We start from the raw sequence: 17,082 nt of genomic DNA, 5'->3' as shown, positions 1-17,082 counted from the left end.
ATGGCATCCTCCAAGCCTCTCGCCCCCATCGTGCTCTTCCTCCTCGTCGCTCTCCTTATGGTTGCCGACGCGCAACCGGCACCCAAGATAGGTATGTATGTGCATGCATGCATATGTGACGTGTCCTTGATCAACTAATAACTGAAGATTATTGAATTCTGAATATGTATTAGGGCCTCAAAGGGCTGTTTATATAAGATACAAAACTTGGGGGCCAAGGATAGTAGAGATAGATTACAATTTGAACTACCAAATATACAAACCGAATATATACTCTAATACCCCCCGCAGTGTCAACATCAGGTGTAACAATGTTGAGACTAGAGCGAATGCCAGTGAATGCTGCAGTGGGGAGCCCCTTGGTGAAAATATCAGCAAATTGCGCAGTGGTAGGAACATGAAGCACACGGACCTCGCCAAGAGCCACTTTTTCACGAACAGAATGAATATCAATCTCGATGTGCTTGGTGCGTCGATGCTGAACAGGATTGGACGCCATGTAGACTGCAGAAATATTGTCGCAATAAACAATAGTTGCACGCTTGATTGGTCGATGGAGCTCAACCAAAAGCTGACGGAGCCACACCGCCTCGGCCACAGAATGAGCAACAGACCTGTATTCAGCTTCTGCAGACGATCTGGAAACTGTAACCTGCCTTTTAGAAGACCAAGAAACAAGATTGTCACCCAAATAAACACAAAAGCCGGATGTAGATCATCGAGTATCTGGACAACCCGCCCAGTCTGCATCAGAATAAACTGTCAAGCTTGTTGGAGAGGAAGAATTAAGGAGAAGACCATGATCAATAGTGCCTTTGAGATACCGAAGTATTCTCTTGACATGAGAATAATGAGGAACACGAGGATCATGCATATATCAGCACGCTTGTTGAACAGAATAAGATATATCAGGACGAGTGAGTGTGGCATATTGGAGAGCACCAGTGATACTGCGATATAGAGTAGGATCAGAAAAAGGTTCATCGTCGGCCGACAACTTGGTACCAACGTCGACCGGCGTACGACATGGTTGACAGTCAGTCATCCCTGCACGAGAGAGCAAGTCAAGAATGTACTGGCGTTGAGAGAGAAAGAGTGTAGATGAAGTGCGGGAGACAGTGATCCCAAGAAAGTGATGAAGAGGACCGAGATCAGTCATGGAAAATTCACGATTAAGAGAAGATATAATGTGTTGTAAAAAGGAATCAGAAGAGGCAGTGAGAATTATGTCATCAACATATAAGAGAAGATAGGCAGTATGGGAGGAGGAACGAAAAATGAAGAGAGATGAATCAGATTTAGACGCGGTAAAACCTATTGTGTGAATAAAGGTGGTGAAGCGATGAAACCAAGCACGAGGAGCTTGTTTAAGACCGTACAAAGATTTGTGAAGAAGACAAACAAAATCAGGAGAAGAGGAATTCTCAAAACCCGAAGGTTGTTGACAATAGACAGTTTCATTGAGAGTGCCATGGAGGAAGGCATTTTTAACATCTAACTGATGGATCGGCCAAGAGGAGGAGACAGCGAGACTGAGAACAATACGAATGGTACTAGGTTTTACAACTGGAGAAAAAGTCTCATCAAAATCAACACCGTGTTGCTGAGAAAACCCACGACAAACCCAACGAGCTTTATAACGAGCAAGAGTACCATCAGCATGAAATTTGTGACGGAAAACCCATTTGCCGGAAACAACATTGACACCGGGTGGTTTGGGAACGAGAGTCCAGGTGTTATTTTGCTGAAGAGCATGAAACTCATCACGCATAGCAGAGTGCCAAAGAGGATCGAGAAGAGCACGTTTATAAGATGTAGGAATAGGGGAGATAGTGGGAACAGCCGTGAGGTTAAGACGTCGTGTAGGGAGGTGAAAGCCACGCTTACCACGAGTGCACATGACATGATCATTGGACGGAGGTATTATAGGAACGGCATTAGATGGAAGAGGCGGTGTGGAGGAAGAAGAGGAAGAAGGAGAAGCAACAATAGGGGAGATGGGCGTGGGAGGAGAGGAAGCTGCTGTCAAGGGAGGAGTGGGGGGCGCGGAAGGCTGTGGTGAAGGAGAAGTGGGCGGTGCAGAAGGCTGCTGTGGAGGCATGGAAGACTGATGCGGTGGTGGTTGTTGCTCCGGGACAATAGAGGTAGGAGCTAGACGAGGGAGGAGAGGAGATGAAGAACGAACAGAGGAAGGTTGGGTTGTGGATGATGTTTGTGTGGCAGCGTAGGGAAAGGTATATTCGTCAAAGACGACGTGACGGGAAATAATGACACGGCCGGATGAGGGATCAAAGCAGCGAGAGCCCTTATGATCATCGGAGAGACCAAGATAAATGCAGGGTAAAGAGCGAGGTTCTAGTTTATGAGAAGTGGTAGAAGTGATGTTGGGAAAACAGAGACAACCAAAAATGCGAAGGGAAAGATAGTCGGAATGGGAAAGAAAGAGGGGTTGAAAGGGAGTGTAGAGAGGACATGTTTTGGTTGGTCTAATATTGAGAAGAAGTGTGGCAGTGTGTAATGCTTCAACCCAAAAACGGGGAGGAAGAGAAGCTTGAATAAGCAAGGTGCGAAGAATATCATTGATGGAACGAAGAGAGCGTTCTGCTTTGCCATTTTGAGGAGATGTATAGGGACAAGAAAAACGAAGAAGTATGCCGTGAGAAAGAAAGAAAGTGCGATTGCGAGTATTATCAAATTCTCGTCCATTGTCACATTGAATAAAGCGTATTGGAAGACCAAAGTGGGTTAGAACATATTGACGAAAATTGAGAAAAATTGGGTGTACATCGGACTTGGCTCGGAGAGGAAAGGTACAAACATAATGGAAATAATCATCAAGAATTACAAGATAGTATTTGTAACGAGAAACACTAGGAATTGGAGAGGTCCATAGATCACAATGGAGCAATTCAAAAGGAAAAGTACTAATAGTAGAGGATGTACCAAAAGGTAGTCTAACATGTTTGCCACATTGACAGGCATTACAAAGAGAGGAATCACGAGGGACACTAGAACTAGGGATACAAAATTCCTGTAACAATGATGATAGTGTAGCTTTATTAGGATGACCAAGCCGACGATGCCATAGATGAACTGATGCAAGCATGGCGCGAGGAGTGGAAGTGGGGGCGCCATGAAGAGGATAAAGATCGTCGGTGCTATTGTACCGAGCTAGAACCTCCCCCGTTGTCAGATCCTTCACAGATAAACCAAAGGGGTCAAAGGCCACAATAACTTGATTATCGATGGTAAACTGACGAACGGAGATAAGATTAGTAATTAAGGATGGGACTACAAGAATATTGCGTAAAAGAAAATTGTTAGAAGAATAGGGGATGTAAGAATCACCGGTGCAAGAGACAGGAATAGTAGAACCATCACCGATGGTAATGGAATAAAAAGAAGAAGGGAAACAAGCTGACAAAAAATTCATAGTTGAAGACATATGTGTAGATGCACCAGAATCAAAAATCCAATCCGTACCTTCGTTGTTGAGGGTGAAATTGTTCATGGCGGCGATGAAAGCAGCCTGATCCCAGCTCGGCGATGTGGTCGTAGGAGAGGGAGCAGGCATGTTCATTGGTGCATGCTGCCCGTATGCGTACGGTGACGGAGCCGAAGGAGCACCGGGCGCATAGGGAACCAGGGCGTAGCCGGGCGGAAGCACGGGGGCGCCGGGCGTGGTCGGTGTAGTAGTGGCGGTGTAGACGTGAGCCGACGGTCGGGGTCCGAGGAGACCAGGGGAGCCGGTGGCAGGACGATGGCCCGGGCTCCAGGCGCCCGTGTATGCTGGAGGAGCGCCGTAAAGAGACGGAGCAGACCAAGGCATGGGCCACGCCTGAACCAGCCCGGTCCAGGGATCTTGCTGCTGGTGCCATGCCGTTGGAGTAGATGCCGGTGTAGACGATGATGATGATGACGCCGAGGAGCTGGCGGAGCGAGGCTGGGGCGGCCGGTAGACGGGATTCTTGCCGCAGTAGTTAGGGCTCGGGCGCCAGCCTGGAGGCGGCTGGACAGGGGCCGACGACGAAGTGGATGGAGCTGGCGCCGAAGACTTGGTGGTGGCGTGAAACACTTGTGGACGAGTGGCCTTGCGAGCTTGATTCTGAGCCTCGAGCTGAAGGAGAGAGCGGACCTCGCCGAAGGACGGGTAGGGCCGCAACATGGGGATGAAGGCCACCTGTTTCTCGAACTGCTCACCAAGACCGATGAGAAGAGCGTTTATAAGAACGCGGTCGTCGACGTGATCACCAAGTTGCCGGAGTTCATTGATGGTGAACGTTGCAGAAAACAAAAATTTTCCTACTCGTTTCACCAAGATCCATCTAGGAGTTCATCTAGCAACGAGTCATCGGATGCATCTACATACCTTTGTAGATCGCGTGCGGAAGCGTTCAAAGAACGGTGATGATGTAGTCGAACACGACGTGATCCAAATCACCGATGACCAAGCGCCGAACGGACGGCACCTCCGCGTTCAACACACGTATGGGACGGGAGACGTCTCCTCCTTCTTGATCCAGCAAGGGGAGGAGGAGAGGTTGATGAAGATCCAGCAGCACGACGGCGTGGTGGTGGATGCAGGGCGTCACAGTAGCAGGGCTTCGCCTATACTACGAGGGAGAGACGTAACGGGGAGAGAGGGAGGCGCCAAGGCTGAGGTTTGAAGTCCTCCCCTCTCCTCAACTATATATAGGGGTGCCAAGGGGGGTGGCCGGCCCTAGGAGATGGGATCTCCTAGGGGGGGCGGCGGCCAAGGGGTGGGGGGGCTTGCCCCCCAAGCAAGGGGGCGCCCCCCTTAGGGTTTCCCCCAACCCTAGGCGCATGGGCCCTTGGGGGAGTGGCGCCCCAGCCCACTTTGGGCTGGGTCCCTTCCCACTTCAGCCCATGGGGCCCTCCGGGATGGGTGGCCCCACCCGGTGGACCCCCGGGACTCTCCCGGTGGCCCCGGTACAATACCGGTGACCCCGAAACTTGTCCCGATGGCCGAAACAGCACTTCCTATATATAATTCTTTACCTCCGGATCATTCCGGAACTCCTTGTGACGTCCGGCATCTCATCCGGGACTCCGAACAATATTCGGGTTACTGCATATACATATCTTCACAACCCTAGCGTCACCGAACCTTAAGTGTGTAGACCCTACGGGTTCGGGAGACAAGCAGACATGACCGAGACGACTCTCCGGTAAATAACCAACAGCGGGATCTGGATACCCATGTTGGCTCCCACATGCTCCACGATGATCTCATCGGATGAACCACGATGTCGAGGATTCAATCAACCCCTTAGTCAATTCCCTTTGTCAGTCGATATGTTACTTGCCCGAGATTCGATCGTCGGTATCCCAATACCTCGTTCAATCTCGTTACCGGCAAGTCACTTTACTCGTACCGTAATGCATGATCCCGTGACCAGACACTTGGTCACTTTGAGCTCATTTTGATGATGCATTACCGAGTGGGCCCAGTGATACCTCTCCGTCATACGGAGTGACAAATCCCAGTCTTGATCCATGTCAACCCAACAGACACTTTCGGAGATACCCGTAGTCTACCTTTATAGTCACCCAGTTACGTTGTGATGTTTGGTATACCCAAAGCACTCCTACGGTATCCGGGAGTTACACGATCTCATGGTCTAAGGAAAAGACACTGACATTGGAAAACTCTACCAAACGAACTATACGATCTTGTGCTATGTTTAGAATTGGGTCTTGTCCATCACATCATTCTCCAAATGATGTGATCTCGTTATCAATGACATCCAATGTCCATAGTCAGGAAACCATGACTATCTGTTGATCAACGAGCTAGTCAACTAGAGGCTTACTAGGGACATGTTAGTGTCCGTTATTCACACATGTATTACGATTTCCGGATAACACAATTATAGCATGAATAAAGACAATTATCATGAATAAGGAAATATAATAATAGTGCTTTTATTATTGACTCTAGGGCATATTTCCAACAGTCTCCCACTTGCACTAGAGTCAATAATCTAGTTACATTGTGATGAATCGAACACCCATGGAATTCTGGTGTTGATCATGTTTTGCTCTAGGGAGAGGTTTAGTCAATGGATCTGCTACATTCAGGTCCGTATGTACTTTACAAATATCTATGTCTCCATCTCGAACATTTTCGCGAATGGAGTTGAAGCGTCGCTTGATGTGCCTTGTCTTCTTGTGAAACCTGGGCTCCTTGGCAAGTGCAATAGCTCCAGTGTTGTCACAGAAAAGTTTGATTGGCCCCGACGCATTGGGTATGACTCCTAGGTCGGTGATGAACTCCTTCACCCATATTGCTTCATGTGCTGCCTCCGAGGCTGCCATGTACTCCGCTTCACATGTAGATCCCGCCACGACGCTTTGCTTGCAACTGCACCAGCTTACTGCCCCACCATTCAAAATATACACGTATCCGGTTTGTGACTTAGAGTCATCCAGATCTGTGTCGAAGCTAGCGTCGACGTAACCCTTTACGACGAGATCTTCGTCACCTCCATAAACAAGAAACATTTCCTTAGTCCTTTTCAGGTACTTCAGGATATTCTTGACCGCTGTCCAGTGTTCCTTGCCAGGATTACTTTGGTACCTTCCTACCAAACTTACGGCAAGGTTTACATCAGGTCTGATACACAGCATGGCATACATAATAGAACCTATGGCTGATGCATAGGGGATGACGCTCATCTCTTCTATATCTTCTGCCGTGGTCGGACATTGAGCTGAGCTCAATTTCATACCTTGTAACACAGGCAAGAACCCCTTCTTAGATTGATCCATATTGAACTTCTTCAATATCTTATCAAGGTATGTGCTTTGTGAAAGACCTATGAGGCGTCTCGATCTATCTCTATAGATTTTGATGCCTAATATATAAGCAGCTTCTCCAAGGTCCTTCATTGAAAAACTCTTATTCAAGTAGGCCTTGATGCTGTCCAAGAGTTCTATATCATTTCCCATCAAAAGTATGTCATCTACATATAGTATGAGAAATGCTACAGAGCTCCCACTCACTTTTCTTGTAAACGCAGGCTTCTCCATAAGTCTGCGTAAACCCAAACGCTTTGATCATCTCATCAAAGCGAATGTTCCAACTCCGAGATGCTTGCACCAGCCCATAAATCGAGCGTTGGAGCTTGCACACCTTGTCAGCATTCTTAGGATCGACAAAACCTTCCGGCTGCATCATATACAATTCTTCCTTAAGGAAACCATTAAGGAATGCCGTTTTGACGTCCATTTGCCATATCTCATAATCGTAGAATGCGGCAATTGCTAACATGATTCGGACGGACTTTAGCTTCGCTACCGGTGAGAAAGTCTCATCGTAGTCAACCCCTTGAACTTGTCGATAACTCTTAGCGACAAGTCGAGCTTTATAGATGGTCACATTACCATCCGCGTCTGTCTTCTTCTTAAAGATCCATTTATTTTCTATGGCTCGCCATTCAACGGGCAAGTCAGTCAAAGTCCATACTTCATTTTCATACATGGATCCTATCTCGGATTTCATGGCTTCTAGCCATTTGTCGGAATCCGGGCCCGCCATCGCTTCTTCATAGTTCGAAGGTTCACCGTTGTCTAACAACATGATTTCCAAGACAGGGTTGCCGTAGCACTCTGGTGCGGAACGTGTCCTTGTGGACCTTCGAATCTCAGTAGGAGCTTGATCAGAAGTATCTTGATCATTATCATTAACTTCCTCTCTAGTTGGTGCAGGCACTTCAGGAACATTTTCTTGAGTTGCGCCATTTTCCGGTTCAAGAGGTAATACTTCATCAAGCTCTACTTTCCTCCCACTTACTTCTTTCGAGAGAAACTCTTTCTCTAGAAAGGACCCATTCTTGGCAACAAAGATCTTGCCTTCGGATCTGAGGTAGAAGGTGTACCCAATAGTTTCTTTTGGGTATCCTATGAAGACGCATTTTTCCGACTTGGGTTCGAGCTTTTCAGGTTGAAGTTTCTTGACATAAGCATCGCATCCCCAAACTTTTAGAAACGACAGCTTAGGTTTCTTCCCAAACCATAATTCATATGGTGTCATCTCAACGGATTTCAACGGAGCCCTATTTAAAGTGAATGCGGCAGTCTCTAAAGCATAGCCCCAAAAAGATAGCGGTAAATCGGTAAGAGACATCATAGATCCCACCATATCTAATAGAGTGCGATTACGACGTTCGGACACACCGTTACGCTGAGGTGTTCCAGGCGGTGTGAGTTGTGAAACTATTCCACATTTTCTTAAGTGTGTGCCAAATTCGTGACTCAAGTATTCTCCTCCACGATCTGATCGTAGAAACTTGATTTTCCTGTCACGTTGATTTTCAACCTCACTCTGAAATTCCTTGAACTTTTCAAAGGTTTCAGACTTGTGTTTCATTAAGTAGATATACCCATATCTACTCAACTCATCAGTGAGGGTGAGAACATAACGATAGCCACCGCGAGCTTCAACACTCATTGGACCGCATACATCAGTATGTATGATTTCCAATAAGTTGGTTGCTCGCTCCATTGTTCCTGAGAACGGAGTCTTGGTCATCTTACCCATGAGGCATGGTTCGCACGTGTCAAATGATTCATAATCAAGAGACTCTAAAAGTCCATCTGCATGGAGCTTCTTCATGCGTTTGACACCTATGTGACCAAGGCGGCAGTGCCACAAATATGTGGGACTATCATTATCAACCTTACATCTTTTGGTACTCACATTATGAACATGTGTAGTATCACGTTCGAGATTCATAAAGAATAAACCATTCACCATAGGAGCATGACCATAAAACATATTTCTCATATAAATAGAACAACCATTATTCTCGGATTTAAATGAGTAGCCATCTCGAATTAAACGAGATCCCGATACAATGTTCATGCTCAAAGCTGGCACTAAATAACAATTATTAAGGTTTAAAACTAATCCCGAAGGTAGATATAGAGGCAGCGTGCCGACGGCGATCACATTGACCTTGGAACCATTCCCGACGCGCATCGTCACCTCGTCTTTTGCCAGTTTCCGCTTATTCCGCAGCCCCTGCTTTGAGTTACAAATGTGAGCAACTGCACCGGTATCAAATACCCAGGAGCTACTACGGACACTAGTAAGGAACACATCAATTACATGTATATCACATATACCTTTTGTTTTGCCGGCCTTCTTGTCTGCTAAGTATTTAGGGTAGTTCCGCTTCCAGTGACCGCTTCCCTTGCAATAAAAGCACTCAGTCTCGGGCTTGGGCCATTCTTTGGCTTCTTCCCGGTAGCTTGCTTGCCGGGCGCGGCAACCTCCTTGCCTTCCTTCTTGAAGTTCTTTTTACCCTTGCCTTTCTTGAACTTAGTGGTTTTATTGACCATCAACACTTGATGTTCCTTCCTGACTTCTACCTCTGCTGATTTCAGCATTGCAAACAACTCAGGAATGGTCTTTTGCATCCCCTGCATGTTGAAGTTCATCACAAAGCTCTTGTAGCTTGGTGGAAGCGACTGGAGGATTCTGTCAATGACCGCATCGTCCGGGAGATTAACTCCCAGCTGAGACAAGCGGTTATGTAACCCAGACATAGTGAGTATGTGCTCACTGACAGAACTATTTTCCTCCATCTTACAGCTGAAGAATTTATCGGAGACTTCATATCTCTCGATCCGGGCATGAGCTTGAAAAACCATTTTCAGCTCTTCGAACATCTCATATGCTCCATGTCTCTCAAAACGTTTTTGGAGCCCCGGCTCTAAGCTGTAAAGCATGCCGCACTGAACGAGGGAGTAGTCGTCAACACGTGTCTGCCAAGCGTTCATAACGTCTTGGTTCTGTGGGACGGAAGCTTCACCTAGCGGTGCTTGTAGGACATAATCTTTCTTGGCAGCTATGAGGATGATCCTCAGGTTCCGGACCCAGTCCGTATAGTTGCTGCCATCATCTTTCAGCTTCGTTTTCTCTAGGAACGCGTTGAAGTTGAGGACTACGTTGGCCATTTGATCTACAAGACATATTGCAAAGATTTTAGACTAAGTTCATGATAATTAAGTTCATCTAATCAAATTATTAATGAACTCCCACTTAGATCAGACATCCCTCTAGTCATCTAAGTATTACATGATCCGAGTTAACTAGGCCGTGTCCGATCATCACGTGAGACGGACTAGTCAACATCGGTGAACATCTTCATGTTGATCGTATCTTCTATACGACTCATGCTCGACCTTTCGGTCTTCTGTGTTCCGAGGCCATGTCTGTACATGCTAGGCTCGTCAAGTCAACCTAAGTGTTTGCATGTGTAAATCTGTCTTACACCCGTTGTATGTGAACGTCTGAATAAAACACTCGATCATCACGTGGTGTTTTGAAACAGCGAACTGTCGCAACGGTGCACAGTTAGGGGGAACACTTCTTGAAATTAGTATGAGGGATGATCTTATTTACTACCGTCGTTCTAAGTAAACAAGATGCAAAACATGATAAACATCACATGCAATCAAATAATAAACGTGACATGATATGGCCAATATCACACAGCTCCTTTGATCTCCATCTTGGGGCTCCATGATCATCTTGTCACCGGCTTGACACCATGATCTCCATCATCATGATCTCCATCATCGTGTCTCCATGAAGTTGCTCGCCAACTATTACTTCTACTACTATGGCTAACGCGTTTAGCAATAAAGTAAAGTAATTTACATGGCGTTTCTCAATGACACGCAGGTCATACAAAAAATAAAGACAACTCCTATGGCTCCTGCCGGTTGTCATACTCATCGACATGCAAGTCGTGATTCCTATTACAATAGCATGAACATCTCATACATCACATATAGATCATTCATCATTCATCACAACTTTGGCCATATCATATCACAAACCACTTGCTGCAAAAACAAGTTAGACGTCCTCTAATTGTTGTTGCAAGTTTTTTACGTGGCTGAATTAGGGTTCTAGCAAGAACGTCTTCTTACCTACGTTAAAGCCACAACGTGATTTGTCAACTTCTATTTAACCTTCATAAGGACCCTGTTCATCGAATCCGCTCCAACTAAAGTGGGAGAGACAGACACCCGCCAGCCACCTTATGCAACTAGTGCATGTTAGTCGGTGGAACCGGTCTCACGTAAGCGTACGTGTAAGGTTGGTCCGGGCCGCTTCATCCCACAATGCCGCTGAAGCAAGAAAAGACTAGTAGCGGCAAGAAAGTTGACAAATCTACGCCCACAACAAATTGTGTTCTACTCGCGCAAGAAGAACTACGCATAGACCTAGCTCATGATGCCACTGATGGGGAACGTTGTAGAAAACAAAAATTTTCCTACTCGTTTCACCAAGATCCATCTAGGAGTTCATCTAGCAACGAGTCATCGGATGCATCTACATACCTTTGTAGATCGCGTGCGGAAGCGTTCAAAGAACGGTGATGATGTAGTCGAACACGACATGATCCAAATCACCGATGACCAAGCGCCGAACGGACGGCACCTCCGCGTTCAACACACGTACGGGACGGGAGACGTCTCCTCCTTTTTGATCCAGCAAGGGGAGGAGGAGAGGTTGATGAAGATCCAGCAGCACGACGGCGTGGTGGTGGATGCAGGGCGTCACAGTAGCAGGGCTTCGCCTATACTACGAGGGAGAGACGTAACGGGGAGAGAGGGAGGCGCCAAGGCTGAGGTTTGAAGTCCTCCCCTCTCCTCAACTATATATAGGGGTGCCAAGGGGGGTGGCCGGCCCTAGGAGATGGGATCTCCTAGGGGGGCGGCGCCCCCACCCTAGGGTTTCCAACCCTAGGCGCAGGGAGTGGGCCAAGGGGGGCGCACTAGCCCACTATGGGCTGGTTCCCCTCCCCACTTCAGCCCATGGGGCCCTCCGGGATGGGTGGCCCCACCCGGTGGACCCCCGGGACCCATCCGGTGGTCCCGGTACAATACCGGTGACCCCCGAAACTCTCCTGATGGCCGAAACTGCACTTCCTATATATAATTCTTCACCTTCGGACCATTCCGGAACTCCTCGTGACGTCCGGGATCTCATCAGGGACTCAGAACAACTTTCGGGTTACTGCATATTCATGTCTCTACAACCCTAGCGTCACCGAACCTTAAGTGTGTAGACCCTACGGGTTTGGGAGACATGTAGACATGACCGAGATGGCTCTCCGGTCAATAACCAACAGCGGGATCTGGATACCTATGTTGGCTCCCACATGCTCCTCGATGATCTCATCGGATGAACCACGATGTCGAGGATTCAAGCAACCCCGTATACATTTCCCTTTGTCAATCGGTACGTTACTTGCCCGAGATTCGATCGTCGGTATCCCAATACCTCGTTCAATCTCGTTACCGGCAAGTCACTTTACTCGTACCGTAATGCATGATCCGGTGACCAGACACTTGGTCACTTTGAGCTCATTTTGATGATGCATTACCGAGTGGGCCCAGTGATACCTCTCCGTCATACGGAGTGACAAATCCCAGTCTTGATCCATGTCAACCCAACAGACACTTTCGGAGATACCCGTAGTCTACCTTTATAGTCACCCAGTTACGTTGTGACGTTTGGTATACCCAAAGCACTCCTACGGTATCCGGGAGTTACACGATCTCATGGTCTAAGGAAAAGACACTGACATTGGAAAACTCTAGCAAACGAACTATACGATCTTGTGCTATGTTTAGAATTGGGTCTTGTCCATCACATCATTCTCCTAATGATGTGATCTCGTTATCAATGACATCCAATGTCCATAGTCAGGAAACCATGACTATCTGTTGATCAACGAGCTAGTCAACTAGAGGCTTACTAGGGACATGTTGGTGTCCGTTATTCACACATGTATTACGATTTCCGGATAACACAATTATAGCATGAATAAAGACAATTATCATGAATAAGGAAATATAATAATAATGCTTTTATTATTGACTCTAGGGCATATTTCCAACATTCATCACCGATCGACTTGATCCGCTGGCAGAAGACGGTGACCGGGGAGTCTCCTTGGGTGATGGTGCGGAGCTCGGTGTGGAGAGCGTTGATGCGGGCGTCGGAGTTGTCTTGAAACAACTGTTGAAGGGCGGCCCAAAGATCGGCTGCAGTGGCATCGTCGTTGGAGACAAGATTGAAAAGCTCGGTGGAGATCCGAGTATAAATCCATTGGATGATCGTGAGATCGTCCTTCACCCAACGAGGATTGGCAGGCTGCGGCACAGAGGATGGATGAATATGGTGGCGTAGACCGCAGCGACCAAGGTGGATGTGGAAGAGATGGCGCCAATGGTAGTAATTGTGGGCAGCCAGGTCAAGCGAGATGGGTATGAACGGCGCAACATCGGCAATTGTATCTGCTAGAGAGATTGGTGGTGGCGGAAGGGCATATTGGTGGTGGGTAAGGGAACTAGGGTTGAAGGAGGAAGAAGAGGTAGATGGCGATCTGGCGGCGTTGAACTCGGCCGCGGTAAAGAGAGGCCGCGCCGGAAGAGGTGGAGGGGCCGGCGGAGAGGCCATGTGGAGAAGATAACCTAGGCGACGGATACCATGAAGATTATTGAATTATGAATATGTATTAGGGCCTCAAAGGGCTGTTTATATAAGATACAAAACTTGGAGGCCAAGGATAGTAGAGATAGATTACAATTTGAACTACCAAATATACAAACCAAATATATACTCTAATAATAACACGTGATCTGATACATATTTTGCTGTTCCCAGACTGTCCATCGGCGTGCCAGGCTAGATGCGCGAAGAACTGGAAGAACAAGATGTGCAACAAGGATTGCAACATCTGCTGTGACAAATGCAACTGTGTTCCCTCCGGCACCAGCCAGGCAACCCGTAACGAATGCCCCTGCTACGCCAACTTAAAGAACTCCAAGAACGGCAAGCTCAAGTGCCCCTAGACTAGACCCTAAAAGATGCGTGAGTGCATGCCAGAGTTATACGGACTTATCTGATGAAATGATCATGATCGTCCAAATAAAATCATATATAGCCTTATTGTTTAATAGTGATTTCTTTTTTAATTTCCTTTCGAGCTTTGCTTCGGTCCACCATCCTAGATAAGTTTACAGATTTCGATGCGGAATAAAAGGTGTAGTTTTGAAGCTACCCCTTTAATAAAAAATATTAGATTGTTCTGATCTCTTATTTGATCCGTTGGAAGAATACGAATTATAAATAGTTGATTGTAAATGTATGAGAATACCTTTTTTTTTGTAACCTTAAGATTCAGGCAAATTTTTAGGGGGTGTATTATTTTATCCTGTGGTGTATGTAGTTGATCATGCTTAGGTTTTTTGTTACCTGACAGCGTTTCTATATATCTATTGCTCGTTAAACAGTGTACATGGCGTAGGGGATACGGCCGATGGATGATACATATGCTCGACTAGACAGTCGTTGACATACCAGTATTTTTTGGAAATGAGTTCAACTGTGGTAACAAATTAGTAGGCAATGTTGGAAACGAGGTGCGCCGACGTTCGGAAGTTCGTCGCCGGGGAGTGGCGCAGCTTGCCAGACTCGGGACGTACGGCAGGCGCGGCAGGCGTGGATAAATTTTTTGCTAGGCCGCGACGGGCCGGAGCCTTGTGACGCCGAGTTGGGCTCTGCTAGGGCTGGGTATGAGGCCCAGGTCAGGAGTCCGATCTAGCTGGGTATGAGGCCCAGACAAAATCGGTCCCTACTACTGGCGATGTCGAACTTGCATCCAAGAGCGAGTCCTTGCGTCGTGAACCTCAGTCACCGCCTAGGGTTCGTCGCTTTGCCGTCCCTGGATTTCCCTCGTTCACGTCGGGCCGAGCGGCGCGCATCCCCCCCTTGCGGTGAGCATGGCGGGTCGTGGAGGGGCTAGACCGCCGGGGCCTAAGCCGGTGGCGCCCGGGACGGTGGCTGCGGCGCCTCGGCCGCCGGCCCAGCAACAACGTCAGCCTCGTTCGGGGGCCTCTACCCAGCAGCCCCGTGCGGGTGGAGCTCCGCCGGCGCCGGCTCCGGTGTGAGCCCCGCCGCCGCATGTTGTGGCGCAGCCGCAACTGAGCCGGGTGGAGCCGGTGCATGGGGCTGCCGTGGGGCACCAACCTACCGCGGATTGGCATGGGCCGCCGGCGCGCCGTGGTGGCGGTGGTGGTGGCGCTGGGCATCGTTTTCTGGCTTTTCGTGGCAGAGCTTACAATGATCGCGTGTCTCACCGAGGTCAATGGGGGGATGACGGCTATGACGTGTACGGTGCAGGTCAACATCGCGGTTCGTCATAGTCGGGCGGAGGGCGTGGTTATGCCTGACAGAGCGATGGGACGGCGGAGCGGCCGTTTCTCAGCCCTCCGGGAGGTTTTGTTGAGGGGGCATCCAGCCCGGACTACAGACAGAGGTGGTTATAGAGGATCTCGGAATGGCCGCGGTGGCAAGAACCGTTACCGTTAGCTTTCGCCGCCTGTCACTACCGTTACCGACGTCACTGAGCCAATGGTGTATTCAGAGGTGGTTGTTGAGCATATGCCCGCGTTGTCTGGCCAGGTCTTGGCTGCGGTGTCTGCCTTGGCTACTGCGGTGGTGCCCGCGAATGAGCCGGCGGTAGCGGGTGCTGTTGGAGTGTCTGACGGGCCGGGTGGTGAGAAAGCTAGCAAATGGGCCCTAAAAAAGAGAAAATGCTTTGCTATCACTATGGTGAGCAGGGGCACTTTATTGCTGAATGTTCTGCTGAGCTTTGTGACACTTGTTCCAAACCGGTGCATGCTACGGGAGAGTGCCAGCTTCTGCGTGAACCCATGCGGGGTGTTACGATCTATGGTGTGTGCTGCGCTGAGTTGATGTTTTTCGGGTCTCCTAGTGCTGTGGAGATGCCTGATGTGTCTCAGAGTGCGACCATGGGGGTGGTGAAAGTTACCAAGGGTGACTTGACCGATGCACATATATTGCACATGCTGAATGAGTTAGCTACAGGTAACCATCAGTGGGAACTTATTAGGCTCGAGGATAATATGTACAAGGTGGACTTTCCATCGACTGAGGACTTGGAGCAGCTTCTGAGTTTTAGGTTGTGCAGAGTTCCAGGCACTGAGTGCATCCTCGAGTTTCATGAGTGGAAAAAGGTTGAGCCGAAGGGTAAACCACTCACTCAGGTTTGGCTTCGATTCTCGGGGGCACCTTCCAAGCCGCTAAATGATGTTCGAGTTGCGGCTAGCTTGGGGACGTTGGTTGGGAAAACCGAGAGGGTGGATATGGCCTTTACCCGTGCTCATGGGGTGGCTAGATTGCTTGTTAGCATCCTCGATATTGAGTATGTGCCAGATGTGGTTAAGTGGACTCATAGAGGCATGATTTATAATCTTGACATTGAGTTTGAGGACACCGAGCTTTTCTCTGAGGCTTTGGCAGCGAATGATGTTGACATGCTGGATAAGGATGATGGCTCGGGTAACTAGGAGGTGCGAGATGATGGCCGTAGGCACGAGGCGTCTAACATTCCGGGATCCGACGTGACGGCATCTGGGAAAGGGACTTCACCCTCCACGACTGCACCCATGAGCACGATGAGATTTGATTCGTTTGAGCCTGCATCTGCTCCTTCGAGATTGTGGAGCGATCGGGTGGGGCGTGATGGCGTGTTTGAGCGATCGCTTCCTACCCTGGATTTTGTTGATGCTGATGTTCCTGTGGATGTTGAGGTTGTTGTTGTGTTACCATCGATGGAGAGTGCACCGACAGCACCGGCGGCGATTGATCTGGGTGCCCAGCTGTGTATCGTTGGTGGGGATGATCCTGGGCAGGTGGCCATGCGATCTACCCCTCTGTGTGTTGCTTCTCCACCAGCGAGGAGCCCAGCCAGGACTGCTATCGAGGAGGCTATGCCGCGAGCTAGCGATGCGGTTGGACCGGGAGGGGGGCGTGGGCAGGAGGCCTCCGCCCTTGCCTCTCCTTTGGTGCACCAGACGAATGTTGCCGGACAGGGCGGGGGGCGCGGGCAGGAGGCCTCCGCCCATGCCTCTCCTTCGGCGCGCTCGGCTTTGGCGGCAGGACCAGAAGGGGGAAGTGGGTAGGAGGCCTTCGTCCCTGCTTCCCCCTTGGCGGCATCCGCTTCGCCT

General features: G+C 48.8%; 2 protein-coding genes across 2 annotated transcripts; one reads left to right on the top strand and one right to left on the bottom strand.

The window, feature by feature from the left end:
- Window positions 1-13,902, top strand: LOC147982722 (cypmaclein-like). Its single transcript, XM_087539330.1, has 2 exons — window positions 1-91; window positions 13,715-13,902. The coding sequence occupies exons 1-2, from the start codon at window positions 1-3 to the stop codon at window positions 13,900-13,902; spliced, it is 279 nt and encodes a 92-aa protein (XP_087395456.1).
- LOC147982723 (uncharacterized) lies at window positions 3,159-13,507 on the bottom strand. The gene is made up of 3 exons (XM_087539329.1): window positions 12,952-13,507; window positions 3,484-4,269; window positions 3,159-3,196 (listed from the first exon to the last, which is right to left on the bottom strand). Exons 1-3 carry the CDS (start codon window positions 13,505-13,507, stop codon window positions 3,159-3,161), a joined length of 1,380 nt encoding a protein of 459 aa, XP_087395455.1.
- Window positions 13,903-17,082: the final 3,180 nt, after the last annotated feature.

Source organism: Triticum urartu, chromosome 2A (genome assembly GCF_056163025.1).
Source record: "Triticum urartu cultivar PI428250 chromosome 2A, HENAU_Tu73, whole genome shotgun sequence".
In the NCBI taxonomy this organism is placed as follows: Eukaryota; Viridiplantae; Streptophyta; class Magnoliopsida; order Poales; family Poaceae; genus Triticum; species Triticum urartu.
This window is presented reverse-complemented; position numbering and strand designations above follow the sequence as displayed.